This window comes from Miniopterus schreibersii, assembly GCF_964146895.1.
Source record: "Miniopterus schreibersii genome assembly, chromosome: X".
NCBI lineage: Eukaryota > Metazoa > Chordata > Mammalia > Chiroptera > Miniopteridae > Miniopterus > Miniopterus schreibersii.
The window spans coordinates 75,831,758-75,846,646 of record NC_138104.1 but is presented as its reverse complement, the minus strand read 5'-3'; the positions used below and the strand labels follow the sequence as shown (position 1 = coordinate 75,846,646).

Sequence of the window (14,889 nt, the reverse complement as noted above, 5' to 3'; positions counted from 1 at the left end):
TTAGTGAATTTTTTATTTTAGTTATTTTACTTTTCAATGCCAGAGTTACCATTTGGTTCTTTTTAATGCTTTCTATCTCTTTATTGATATTCTTACCTTCCTTAACTTCTATAATCATAGTTTTCTTTAGATCTCTGAACATATTTATATGGCTAATTTGAAGTCTGCCTATTAAATCTGGCATCTAATTGCTCTCATAAGCAGTTTCTGTCACTTGCTCTTTGGCTAGTGTATCAGTCATACTTTGCTATTTGCATGTCTCATATTTTTTTTTGTTGGAAACTGGACATTTTAGATAATGTAGCAGCTCTGAGTATTGGCACCCCCACCATGGGTTCTTTATTGTTATTTCCTTCTTTACTTTAGTGTCTGTCTGGATTGTTTTATTGAAGTCTATTTACTCCCCCCTTTTGCTCTGCAGTGTGAAGTGTTGATGTTGCTTCTTAGGGGTGCAGTCTTTGGTATGCCCGCAGTCATCCTAGGGTGATAGTAGTTTTGGCAGGGCTCTTTTTGTCTCTTTCTCTGACCACACCCAGCTATTAAGTTTCCACTAATTGCTGGCTGATTGCTCTGTTGTTTTTAATAATGTCCTGGGGCATAAATTGCTCCACAAACTGATCCACTCAAATTAGAGCTCCTTTGAAGGGATAGTTCCCACGATCCAATCCATATTTGAGATTTCTTCAGAACCCAGAATGGTTCCTTCCAGCTGTCTTATTTCCTTGATTCTCTCCAGCATGCTAGCCAACCTAGACCTCAACTTTTCCACACTGTTGCAAATGAAGTGGAGAGATTTGGAGCCCTCTATTCTATGGCCTTATTCTGTGGCCTGCTTCTCCCACAAGGCAAAATCTCTCAGCCACAGCTCTAGTACAGTGGGTGGGGACAATGATGTACTTCCCTCTGAGTGGCATCCCCAAGCCTCCTAGGTTTGCCTGTGCTAATGTAGAACCCCCATTCCACGAGCTGGGGCCAGGGCATTTGGGGCTTCAGTGTTCTTGGTGGCACCATACCCAAGGCATAGCCTCCATCCCTGGAAGGGGGCCACCTGGAAGAAGGGAGCCCTCACCTCTCAGCCATACTTTTCTGGAACTTAGCCTCAGCAACAGGTAGCTGGGGACAGGGTGAGAAATGCTGATGTCCCGTCCCTCACAGCAGGAAAGCCTAGCAGCTGGGAGCTGGGGCAGAAGGAGCTCTGTGTTCTTGGCTGTACCAGTCTGGTGTGAGTGACATCTGTGCTGGGACAGGATGAAGGGAGTGTGTCTAGGCCCAAATACTATAGATACTTACTGAGTTTTAGTAGGTTTCCTTTAATAAATGCTTCTTCATTTGCTGTATGATCTTAAGACATTTCCAGAGATTTTAAATAAGTGCTTTTTTGTTTCTTTTTTTAAAATTTTCACCCTCAGTTTCACTGAGGAGTAGGTTCATGTTGCTCTTCACATTGTCATGCCAGGAGTGGAACTCTTAGCTTTTTAACATGCAGTTTTGTTTCTGTTACTCCTAATTGCTCACAGTGGCCTTGTTAGCAGTCTATCTCCATAGTAGATTGTGAGTGGCTAGAAGGCAGTAGCCATGACCGTTATCCCTTGTGGAATCATGGTTGGCCCTAGTAGCATTTTGTATACTGTGGCACATACAGAATATCAGTTACTGACTATATCACTTTCTTTTGTGACTTGAAGTATCTAACTGTGCCCTCCTTTTTCCCTACACTCTAGTGCTGGAGTATTCCCAGAAAGGCGGGGCCTCTTTTTTATCTGCCATTGGTTACACACACACACAAGGAAGGACACTTGACCCATTTGAAGTTTTAGTCAAAAGCATTGTGTATATTGACAATATAGGAGATCTTTCTATAATATTCCTTGCAGTGTATATATAGATATAATTTTGAATTTGGCTAGTTGTTTTGGGGATGGGGACAGAGATAAAGTGAGAAAGAGGGAGAAAGCAGGCTGAAAAGCAATGTGGTTGTACTCTTCAAGGTGGGACATGCCTCACTTCTTTCTTCAGCCAACCATGTCTCATGCCTTTCAACCTTGGTTCTTGACAGTTGTGCCTTTGCTACTGTTTTTTCCTTTCCTGCTCCTCCCTGGCTGGTGAGGGCCCCATGCCTACCCCCTTTGTTTGGGTGGACATTGGTAATATGGCCACATCTGAAACTCCAGCCAATCGTGTACTGTTCATCCTCGGCTGAGTGGACTTCCTCCTAAGGCTAATATGTGGCCTTACCCAGTCTTTGACACGCTCTGTATTGGAAAATTTAGTGGTATTCTTCTTTCATCACTCTAGATCATTTGAGAATATTCTTGACATAAATCATTTGATTTGTATGATTGGCCTGCTGCTGCTGCTTGGGATCTGTAGGAAAGTGTTGACCGCCCTCTGGGATGGGTGTCTGTGTGTGTGTGTGTGTGTGTGTGTGTGTTGACTGTTTCATTCAGTGTTGTTCTCTTTCCCAGGATGCTCCAAAATGAAACGTCATAGAACTTTCAGCACCAGTGACAGTTCAGATGAGAGTGAGTAGAACCAGCCAACAGCTGGTAACCTCTGTATCTATACTCCTTAAGGATTTCTTCTTTGACTTGAGGACAGGTTATTTCATGCTTCCTTCAATGATTAAAAAATAATGATTTTAGGAAAGAAAGCTTGGGATATCATTTTTCTTATTCATTTAAATTTCATTAGAAATTGGTAAGATAGGTGGGGAAATTGGGTTTCTATAGCATATAGCACTTGTTTTTCACTTTTCACTTATGTAAACAACAAATGCCAAATCTAATGATTTAATAGTGCTTTTCTAGAAAGGAAGACAAGTATGAGGGCATAAACCATAGGTCCTATAATTCTAATTGTAGCTCAGGTACTAAATGTTTGAAATGTTCTTAAACTCCATTATGAGGCTTTCTTGGTTATAATTTCACTTTCTTCAGTGTTATATATGAGATCGCTGTGTTCTTCTCCATCATGTCTTTCATATTCTCTTGGATGACATTTAGTTATATGACATTTAGTTATATTAGCAGGTAATAAGTCTCAGTATTTTTTTTCTAATTATCTTTTGCAGGTGCTTCCACTTCTCTTACTGGCTCAATGTATAGGAGCAAGTCAAAAATTCCAAATGAACACAAGAAATCTGCTGAGGTGAGATCAGATATTCAATTTTTAGACTGAAAAAAATAGACAGCTGCCTTCTGCCTACATATCTGCAATATCCAGATTTTGGAGATGCAAGGGAGTAAACTATGTGCCAATGGATAGGCTTGTTTCTGATGAGTTTTTATTTTGTTTTTCAAGAAAGATTGCACTTTCTTTTCCCTTTGGGAAAACAGTAACCTTCACAATGTGATTTCATTTTGGCAATTACACTTAAATGCCTGGCTTTAGAATATAAAGCCGCCCTTTAGCCAAGAAGTCAAAGGGAGCTAGACTTGGGGGATTGGGAAGGACCCAAAGATCTGGCCTATGATTGTAAAAAGCTAAGTTGGTTAGGTGGGAGGCAGTGCAGGAAAGGGTGGATGAGGAGGTTGTGGATGGAGAAGGGAAGGACCAGGTTCGAGATCTGGGCTGTGGTGGGTCCTCACAGCCTTCAGAACACTGACAGCCCAAGAAGAATGTGTCATTCCTGATGAGACTGGTCATATTCTGCCCTAATGGCAGCAAAGTGCCAGAGTGGCACTTGGTAATGGTTTAGTGGATCCTGTAGACTTTTTTCCTGTGATAATTAAATAAGGAGAAATTGACCTGTATGTGTTCACTTCTACTATGAGTAGACTTTCTTGGCTACAAAGGAAAAGAGTTTATTAGTTAACTATTGCTGCATTACAAATTATCACAAAACTAGTTGCTTAAAGTAGTACACATGTATTCTCTCAGTTTCTGTGGGTCAGGAGTCTAGCCACATTGTGACTAGGTTCTCTTCTCCAGGTCTTTCAAAGCTACAATCAGTGTGCTAGCTGGGCTGTGTTCTTATCTGGAGGTTTCATTAGGGAAGAATTGGCTTCCGTCAGGTTGTCAGCAGAATTAATCTCCTTGCAGCTGGAGGACTGAGGTCCCTCTTTTTTTTGCTGGGTTTTGGAGGAGGACCACCCTCCACTCCTAAGGGCTGTTTATAGTTCCTTGCCATGTGGCCTTCTCCATATATCCCCTCAAAACATGGCAGCTTACTTTTTCAAAGTCAGTAAGGGGAAAGTGTTTTACTCCAGTCTAAGACTTAGTCTTATATTAACATAGCATAATCATGGAAGTGACGTCCCATCACATTTTTATACAGACTTCTGTTAGAAGCATGTCACAGGTTCTACCTGCCCCCACAAGGGGGGAATGGAGCATTACTTTAGGGTGTCAGCCAGAGTGAGCATCTCTCTTTCTCAGAGGTCACTTTTCATTCCCATCTTTTGCTGGGAATCTTTCTGGGCTAGGTAGAATATCAGAGTATATTTATGTGTCTGTGTCAAGAAAAACTTGTGGAATAAAATGCACATAAACAGGAGAACAAATTTCCTATCTATGCGAAGGAGGCCTTCACTACAGAATGGTGAGAAAGAAACCTTGCCACTTTCCTATTCAGGACAGCTAGTCCTAGAATATAGTGACTCAAGAGCTTTGGTTCTTAAGACCTGTTGCCTCTAGGTCAGTGAGAGTAGCAGTCTTTCGTTGCAAAGCGTAAGGAGAACTGAGCACCTGGCAGCAAATTTTTTCACTTATATTTTACATGATGTTATAAAAGAGAGAACCTGATATTATACAACAATATAGAAACCTTACCACCATTTAGGTTTGTTTACACCCCCACCCGCCTTTATTATATAATTGTCCTAAGTATTTTCTGTACATACATTGAGAACTACATTAGACAATGTTAGAATATTTGCTTCCAACCATCAAACATCACTTCTAAAACTCCAGAGGAAGATAGGCTATTATTTTATTCCTGATGTTCCAACTTTCCTTTTGTTCATTTATCTTCTGCTTGAAGAACTTCCTTTAGCCATTCTTTTAGGGTAAGTCTTCTGGTGATGAATTCTTTTAGTCTTCCTTTATTTGAGAATGTCTTGGTTTCACCTCCATTCCTGAAGGATATTTTTACTTGATAGAATTCTGCTTTGACAACACTTTTCTTTCAGTACTTGAGAAATCTGCTGTCATTCAAATAGTTGCTCCCTTGTGGGTAATTAGTCATGTCTTTTCCAGTTGCTTTCAAGATTTGTCTTTGTCTTTTGTTTTCCAAAGTTAGATTGTGATGTTCCTGGGCATGAATTTCTTTTGGTTTATCCTTTTTGGGGTTTGATCAGCTCCTTAAATCTAGATTTATATCTTATATAAAGTTTAGGAAATTTTCAGCTATTATTTCTTCAACTATTTTTTCAGCTCCACCTTCTTTCTCTTCCTCTTCTTGGAACTTCAATTTCATGAATGTTAGCTCTTTTGTTATTTTCCCACAGGTCCCTCAGATGCTTCTCTTTTTTTCAATGTATATTCTTTCTGTTGATCAGATTAAGAAATTTTCCATGGTTCCCTTATTTTTTATTCTGTTAATTCCATTTTTCTATTGAGCCTATCCTCTGAGTTTATTTCAGTTATTGTATTATTCCATTTCAATATTTTTACTTGGTTATTCTTTATATCATCCATATCTTTGCTGAAACTTTCAATTTACTCATTTCACAAAAGTATAATTTCTTGCTGAAGCATTTTTGTGACGGATGGTTTAAAATTCTTGACAGAATTTAAAATTCTAACATCTGTGTCATCTTGGTGTTAGTGTCTACTGTCTCTTCTCATTCCCAGTTCTTAGTATGATGATTTTCCATTGTATCCTGGACTTTTTTGGTATTATGTCATCCAACACTAAGTCTTGTTTAAATCTGTTTTATCAGGCCTCCATAGTAACCAGGCTAGTGGGGAAGAGGGTGCTGGCTCTTGACCACCAGTTGCAGGATTCCTAGACTGTTATCCTAGTTCTGTTATCTCTCCAGGAAAATAGTTCTGTTATCTCTCTAAGAAGGGGAGGAGTTACTCTTTACTCTCCTTACTACTTGATGCTGGTGGAAATCCCCACCCTGTTGCCTCCCTGATAGCAGGGGAAGTGATGGTGGTAAGGGGTACCACATTACTGATGGGCTGTAGTGACAATTCAGGCTCTCTCCCCAGTCTCTGCTGATACCACATTGAGGAGGAGGCACACCTTGTTATTACTGGGTAGAAGTGGATGTCTCTCAGGTAATGTCCACTGAAACAATCTCCTTTTTAAATAAAACATTTTAAACATCTTTTTTGAAATATAATTCTCACACCATACAATTTATCCATTTAAAGTGTATAATTCAGTGGGTTTTAGTACATTCACAGAGTCACATAACCATTACCACAATCTAAATTTAGAACCTTTTCATCACCATAGAAAGAAAACCTCTTACCCATTAGCAGTTATACTCCAATCCCCCTATTCCCAGCCCCTACCACCCATTAATCTAATTTCTGTCTCTTTGTATTTGCCTATTCTGGATATTTCATATAAATGGAATCATAATATACAGCCTTTAGTGTCTGGCTTCTTTCACATAGCATAACATTTTTGGGTTCATCCATGTTTTAGCATCTATCAGTACTTCATCTTTTTATGACTAAATCATATTCCATTGTATGGATATATCACATTTTGTTTATCCATTCATTAGTTGATGAACAATTGGGTTGTCTCCATTTTTAGAGTATTATAAATAATGCTGTTATGAACATTCATGAAAGGTTAAGGTCAGTGGTGCGCGGGCAGGCTAAATAGCCATTTCAGACAGTGAATAAAGAAAAATTGAATTTATTTAAGGAAAGAGGGTAGGGGATGGGGGATATCTAGAGGGCAGGGCTACACAGCACTGAGCCAAAGGGTATTAGGTCCATGATGGCAGCAAAAGTATACCTGGGACAGTGAAACAAGGAAGAGCATAGAAGAGGCAACAAGAGAACCTAGGTTGGGCTGCTTCAGCTCACTGAGAAAGAAGTCAGAGAGAGAAGGGGACCTTGGAGACAGGTTCAGGGGGCAAACCTGGGACAAGCTGCCACTGCCTATTGCTCCCCTGGTTGCTCCCCTAGTGGGGGGCGTGCACTAGGTCCTTTGTCCTAAGCGCATTTATCTCTTATAGGTGGAAATCTTAGGGGAGATTCTCAATAGAATATTCATCAGCTTTCCAGATGTGCTCTTTCAGGGTTGTGGTCTCCACTGATTGGTCGGTGCCAGGGCAGGGGGTTATAAATCAATGTAGGTGGTTCTGAGGCAGCCACTATGGCGCCACTTGTCTGGTTTTGCTGCTTTTCTGAGCCTGGAGCTGAAATACAACTGAGGTTTAGATACTATCTTTAGGGAGGAAATGCTCAGGGGTCTAAACCGCATGACCAGCGATACGCTGGGGGAGGATAGGTTATTCAGAGGACAAGTTTCCTGTTTTCCCAATTTTGCCCCTTGCTAGGTAGGCATCTGGGGCTTTCTACCCTGGTAAGCTTCTGTACCCGAGTTTTCTGTACCTGGGTTTCTGTACCTGGCACATTAACAATTCATGTACAAGTTTTTATGTGGACATTATGTTTTCAGTTGTCTTGAGTAACACCTAGGTGTGGAATATGGTAACTGGGTCATATGGTAACTCTATTTAACCATATGAGAGAATTCCAGATTTTTTTCCAAAGTGGCTTCATCAGTTTACATTCCCATTAGCAACGTATGAAGGTGTTTGAAATTTGTTATTGCTATGGGTACCAGAGACGATTCCTCTAGTGACCTTGACTTAGGTCCCTTTGTGCTTGTCCTCAGAGAGATTGTCTTTTGCAGTTCTCCCAGCTGTAAACCACTGTTGTTATCACTGGACGCATTAGCATGGTGATGTAGGGCATGGGGGAGGGATGGTGGTATTTGATCTTCTGATTACATCTTAGTCTTTGGGTGGCATAGTGGTCCTGAGTCTGGTGGTGGAATAGGGGAGGTGGACTTAAGGGATAGGGCTTTTTCTCCCCTGCCCCATTTTCCCCTGTCTACCTGTAGCAGGTATCCTCTGGTATTCTCAGTCTATGTCCTTGAGGTTCTTCCTTCTGTAGATTAATACTTTCTTCTCCTTTAGATAAAGCAGGGAGGCTGAGGCTGGGTACTTTTCCTTCCCCCCAGCACTAATGAAATTATACCAGTACCCTCACTTGATATCCTTTCCCTGAAGATGAAGCCTTTTGTTCAGTAATGGAGCCAGGACACTGAACACCAGGGCCCCAGGCAGCACTACTAGAGGAGCTTTTCTCCAGGTTTCCCCCATCTTCCCTATGAGCTGAGTTGTGTGTCTAGAGAAGCTTACAAGAGGGTGGAAACCCCCTGTAAGTACAATCCCCAGGAACTCCATACTCATAGTAGTCCCCATTTGGCCCCAGCAGTTCATCAAAATTTCTAGTTTAATGTTCCTACTGTGGTTTCTGCCCTAGGTAAACAAATGTTCCTGTCCTGTGTCTCCCTGCAGGCATACCTGTCTCTCTTTGAGTGGGCCATTTGTCCTGTGACTCATCTCTCTAATGGGTTCACCAAAAAAATTAATTTGCTGCCTGCTCTGCCTTTTTCTTCTTGTAAGGATAGGAGTTTCTTCTTTTTGACCCTCTTCAGGTCCAAGATAAAACCTTATCTGTTTACTGGGAGTTAGTTATTGAAATGCAATATAAATAATCAATTTTGCTGGGCCTTAATTGACTGCATTAATAGATACATATTTTCTTTGATGATTAGTGCTTTGGTGAGATTCCTATACATGCCTCTGCCTGATTTATCCTCTAGAGAAGAGTTTCCTAGGGGTGTGTGAATCCCATGTAGGGTCCAGGAGCTTCAGTACCTTCTAAAAATTGTATGCAGACTTTTAAGGGTATGTTTTTATCTGTTGTGTTTTTTTTGAGCTAGTAGTCTTCATCTGATTCTCAAAAGGGCCCATGCTCTTAAAGATGTTTTTAAAAAGTCAATTGCCCTAAAAAAACACACATAGTACTAGATGACCAATTTGAATTTATTAAGAAGTCTTCCATTCTTTCTCAGAAGCTAGGATATTTTAACTTATTAGTCTGACTGGTCTATAAAACATATCAACCTATCTTAAAGGATTGACTGCATATCATCTGTAGGCCCAGAGTGTCATTTATTATGTCCCAGACTTTCATAACAACAGAGTGAAAGCTCATATATTTTAACTCGGCAGAGAACACTGCAATACCCTCAAATAGAGCCTGTTTACATCTCTTTATCTGTTTTTCTAACAAGCTTGATTATTTTGTTTTCTGGCCCACAGCAGATAAAAAGCACCAAGCTTGCAAACATACACTTATTGCACAAAAAGGGACATTGAGGGATGGGAGAAAAACTTGCAAAGAAAACCTCATGTGTCATCTCTTGTGTGAAAACTGCCCAGATCTCCAAGTCAGACTCAATTGCTCCCTCTCCTCCATTACCAGGATGCATATTACCTCTGTTTGGTACAGGGTAAGAGGAATAATCTAACCTACCTACGCAGCCCCAAAGTATATTGCTTTATGGCAACTGATGTTCCAGTTAATGTCAGCCCATAGCCATCAAAAATGTCCCATTTATATTTCATAAGAGACTTGAGAATTATTTCAAACTGTTTGAAAACTATTTCCATGATTTGTAAAGGGGTTTTGGGGGGCCAGGGTGTGTTTTGTTTTTTTGTTAATCCTCACCTGAGGACATTTTTTTTCTATTGATTTTTAGAGAGAGTGGAAGGGAGGCAGGGGAGGGGGGAAAGAGAGAGAGAAGAAATATTGATGTGAGACACCTGGATTGGTTGCCTCCCACACACGCTCCATGACCGAGGCTGGGGATCAAACCTGCAACCCGGTACATGCCCTTGACTGGGAATTGAACCCTCGGCCCTTCATTTCGAGGGCCAACTCTGTAACCACTGAGCAACACCAGCCAGGGTGACTTTTAAAGTTTTAAAGATAGAAATTGCATAAGCTTTGCTTCATTGGAAAAATAAGTGTGCGGTATAATGTCTTGACAATACTGGGTACCTTTGTTATCATATAAGAACAAGCTTGTATTCTTTTCTAGGTTTTCTCTGCTCTAAGTGGTTGATCCTTCTAGATAACCCAAAAATCTTTTTTTGCCTTAAGATTATATAATTCTAAGAAAATCACTTACAGTTAACTCTCTTTAGTTAACTATAGTAACTGTGTCTGCAGCTATTTGTGTGCGTGTGTGTGCGTGTGCGTGTGTGTGCGCACACATGCACGCTTTTGGGGTGACACACCTGTTTGTGGTCAGTTATGTATAGTTTCAGATTTAAGTTTCAGACTGTGAACCAAAACTGATCAATCTCTTTCTCCTTCGTTCACATGGACCAGACAGTGTTCCCCTTTGTGTCATACAGGAAGTAAATGTTTGGCTTTTTCTCTAAAAAATGTCACAGAAATGTTCAGACTAGCTGTGCTTTAAGAAACTGCCCACTGAAAGATGTTAATGAAAGCAGTAAAAGGGCATTTTCATTTTGTAGCTCTAGCAGGTTAAGCATTGATATTCTAATTGAATTCATAGTGAGGCCTCCTTTGTTTCTGCAAGCATCTGAAAGGCCAAGATGTGCATGCACTGTTAGACTTGGCACAGTTTCTGGGCTGTATGTTAGACTGTGAATCCCCTCTTTGACCATAAATAAGCAGATATCTGATAAGTATAAAGTCTTTTTGTTTCTGGAACTTTGGGGGAAACCACCAGTGCATATAAAATAGGCACACAATTAAGAATGTGTAAAACTTCTCAACTTCATTACCTAGGTCAATGTCAATATCCAGGTCCCTTATTCATAATCTTTAATTTAGTAGCAGATGGTCATGTTTTATTTTGTGAAGTTTCTGCATTACTTGATGGAGTTCTTGCTTGGGAACCCTGTCTTTGAGAGCCAAACCATGCTCTTTTTGGGGTGTTGTGTGTGTGTTTTTTTGTTAATCCTTACCCAAGGATATTTTATTTCCCATTGATTTTTAGAGAGAGTAGAAGAGAGGGAGGGAGAGAGAGAGAAACATCGATGTGAGAGAGACACATCGATTGGTTGCCACCTGCACGAGGCTGGAGATCGAACCTGCAACCCAGGTATGTGCCCTAGACTGGAAATTGAACCCACAACCCTTCATTGTGCAGACCAACACTCTAACCACTGTGCCACACTGACAAGGGCATGCATGTTTTAGTTGAGCCATGAACTCACATCTCCTTTACCCCATCAACATGTACTTTATGGACTAGGTAGGAGAACTCTGCTGTATACATTTTTTTCTGCTTTTAGAAGTAAAGCTGAGACTATAACGATAATAAAATAACTGCAGCTAGAATTTATTTAGCAATTAGCATGAACTCAGTACCATGCTAAGCCATTTATATAAATTCACTCATTTAATCCTTAATAATAACCCCTCTGAGGTGTGATTATTATCCCCATTTTACAGATGAGTAACAGACAGAATTTAGATAACTTTCCCCAAACTATTAAATGGTGAAACCAGTAGATGAATCCAGGTAGTCTGTCCTGGGACCCGTTTTCATTTTTTTTTTTTTTTAAATATATCTTTATTGATTTCAGAGAGAGGAAAGGAGAGGGAGAGGGAGGGATAGAAACATCAATGATGAGAGGGTCATTGATCGAGCCCACAACCGGGCATGTTCCCTGACCGGGAATCTAACCCCGATTGCCTGGATCCTAGGTCGACGCTCAACCGCTGAGCCAAGCCCGGCCGAGCCCGTTTTCATTTTTTTAAAGAATTTTTTTTAATCCTCACCCAAGGATATGTTCTTATTGATTTTAGAGAAAAAGGAAGGGGGAGAGAGAGGGAAACATCAATCACTTTGCCCCCCGTATGTACCCTGACCAGGGGTTCAAACCCAAAACCTAGGTATGTGCCCTGACTGGGAATCAAACCTACAACTTTTTGGTGTATGGGACAATGCTCCAACTAGAGTTAACTTTTTTTTTTAAGTTTTAAGTTTATCCTTTTGTAATTTCCTTATGAAAATAAACGTGTGTGTGTGTGTGTGTGCGCGCCACTGTATGTATAAAACACTGCTACCCAGGATACACTATAGCTATTTTATTTGTCTGTATTCATTTTCAAAACCTAAAATATGCCTTTTCTTATCAGAAGCAGATTCATGAGACCAGTCTGGTAAATACAAGGTGGAGCAAAAGTAGTTTACAGTTGTGAGTACACAAAACATAGCTTATTCTTGTATTATTATTTATTGTATTATTTTCCATGCAAACAACTGTAAACCTACTTTTGCCCCACCCTGTATATTTCATATCACTTTCCAGATATCTGCCTGAGTACTGAGCTTACATTCCTATCCTCTCTTTAACATTTTATGTTCTGCATCATGCTTGAGATATTTGACTTCTATAGCAAGATAAGGCAGACTTGCACTCTGCCTTGAGTAAAAATGCTTCTCTAGAAACCTTGGATCTGATGCTGTTTAATCTGGCTAGCTTATAGAATTGAAATTAGGCTTATAAATCTGCTTTATTTCTCTAAAGGCAGGAGGGAAAATTATAATAGTCATTGGATTTAGTCTTCATTTGCTTAAGAGAAATAGGTATGAGTTGATTGGTGTTCTTATAGTCTGAGGTTTCCCAGACTTGACAGAGTGCCTGTTCCTGGAGATTTGGTATTTCTGGAGCCAGGGACAAGGGCCAGATTTCATTGGCCTCTGCTTTTCTATCTCTTTGTCTAGAGTCTTTAAGTTATTCTTCTGTTTGGTAAATATGTGTATGAGTTTCCTAGGGCTGCTGTAACAAATTACCACATACTGGGAGCCTTAAAACAACAAGAAATTATTTTTCACAATTCCGGAGGCCAGAAATCCAAAATCTGCCAGGCTGCACTCCCTCTAGAGATTTTTGGAAAAATTCTCTTTTTTGCCTCTTCCAGGTTCTGGTGACTGCCAGCATTTATTGACTTGTAGAGCAATGAGTCACTCTAATCTCTGCTCCATGATTACACTGCTTCCTCCTCTTCTGCCTCAGATCTCCCTTTTCCTTTCTCTTGTAGCCCCCCCCTCCCCTGCCAATATTCCAGGATGATCTCATCATCTCAGAAATCTTCATATTTACATCTGCAAAGATCTCTTTTCCAAATAAGGTGACATACACAGGTTCCAGAAATTAGAACATAGACATATCTTTGGGGGGGGGGGGGCACCATTCAACCCAGTACAATATATTTCCAGGTTACCTAGGAAACTATATGGGACAGATTTTCATAAAGCAGTTATATCAAATATGAAGACATGGCTTGTGCTATGTGATCAGATACTGTGGCATTATTAAGCCCAAGACATGATTTTGCAATCGATTTATATTGTGAAGTATGTCATATAGAAAATAATGAAATATTTTAGGAGGTTGAGAAATACTTGACTCTAGTATTCTTTACAGATCTAAGGTAGGATTTCCCACACCACTGTCTTTTCCAAAGACAGTAGTTTAACACAGTTGTAATTTAACCACTGACTCATTACAGGCACTTTAGTAATTTATAGAAATAGATCAGAGTGTTCAGCAAAATGGTGATTCTCTTTCTCCCACTAGCCACCCAGAGCACTGAGCTCTGTGCTAAACGTTAAATGGATATGTCTGTGATCCTCTCTTACCCCCTTATATAAAACATTACACAATAAACCATCAGTTTTTATTTCCTGTAGACTTAGTTTCTTCCCTGCACAGCACCTTAATTGGCTAGGATTCTTGGTAGGAAGGTCATTGTTGCCACCTGGCCACGAGCATGTTTAAGGTTGGTGTCCTCCTCTACTTTGCTCAGGTCACGTTATCAATTCTAAATCTTCCCTAAGTGAAACCAACAAGCATTCCCAGAGTTGTCCCTGGAAAGTAGCAAATGGAATGAGTCCTTATTTAAATGGCATCATTTGGTTATGTGATAATTCAGTCCTATACTCTGTGAAATGTTGGCAGTTTAAACAGAACTGCACCAACTGAGAATTAATTGCTTTATTGGATAATGCTCTGTGCCTCTACTTTCATGTTACACATAATCTGCACAGTGTTTCTCCTCCAAGAACCTTTATTAGCATTAAAGACTAAAATGTTGCTTGATAGCATCTCTTCCTTTGATCTTCCAGAAATGTGGGGCACATTTATCTTCACCCTGCAGGTAGTTATTTGATTTTTTTTTCAGAATTAGAAATTAGTAGGTGAGGTGTAGACCAGTGTATGCATGCTTTATGTGAAAGTGTATTTCCTTGTTGCTTAGATGTTAAATGGAACTCATTAGTGAAATTGTTGCCAGGATTCATGGCATACTTAAGAACGCATGCCATACTTTTTTTTCTGTTGTTGAAAAGGCAAAATCACAAAGCTTAGGCTTCCACAGCCACTGAAGTCATGTTTCCAGGCTGGTGAGCACATTTCTGTGCCCCTTAGTCACCCAGGGGCCCTTTCAACCAAAGAATAATAGTATATCAAAGTTTAGATGGATCCCCATTCCCATATTGTCAGTACCTAATCGTGCTTAGGGTCCAGAAAATGAACTGTAGGGAATCTCTTTGTTTCTACAAGTCCAGGTTATAATTGTACCCATATTATCATCCCCTACCTCTGACCTTTGAACTTTCCACCGAACTTGGGGTCCCTTGACAGGGGAAGGGTTAAGGCTAGCACTAGGAGCCTCTTGGCTGCCACAGTGGACATATATTCTTATCCTTCTCACTCGTGAGGAGTTCACGGAAAGTGATAAAAACTAATAAGCCAGATAGTAAAAGGTTAAAAAAGAAAATGAGGCTAAGGATATTTTTTAAAGATCTAAGTACAGAGATAACTACAATATAACTGCAAACTTTCTTAAATACAA

At 40.1% G+C, this 14,889-nt stretch overlaps 1 protein-coding gene across 6 annotated transcripts in view; it reads left to right on the top strand.

Moving 5' to 3' along the window:
* Nucleotides 1-14,889, top strand: part of JADE3 (jade family PHD finger 3) — a 141,004-nt gene that overhangs the window by 67,760 nt on the left and 58,355 nt on the right. For 4 of the 6 annotated variants that reach the window (XM_081124853.1, XM_081124852.1, XM_081124851.1 and 1 more), the window contains exons 2-3: nt 2,466-2,522; nt 3,071-3,147. The exons of the other annotated variants lie outside the window; for them this stretch is intronic. In XM_081124853.1, coding sequence (XP_080980979.1) covers nt 2,477-2,522; nt 3,071-3,147 — 123 coding nt within the window. In that variant the 5' untranslated portion in view covers nt 2,466-2,476. The remainder of the gene's footprint in view (nt 1-2,465; nt 2,523-3,070; nt 3,148-14,889) is intronic. 6 annotated transcript variants of the gene reach the window in all.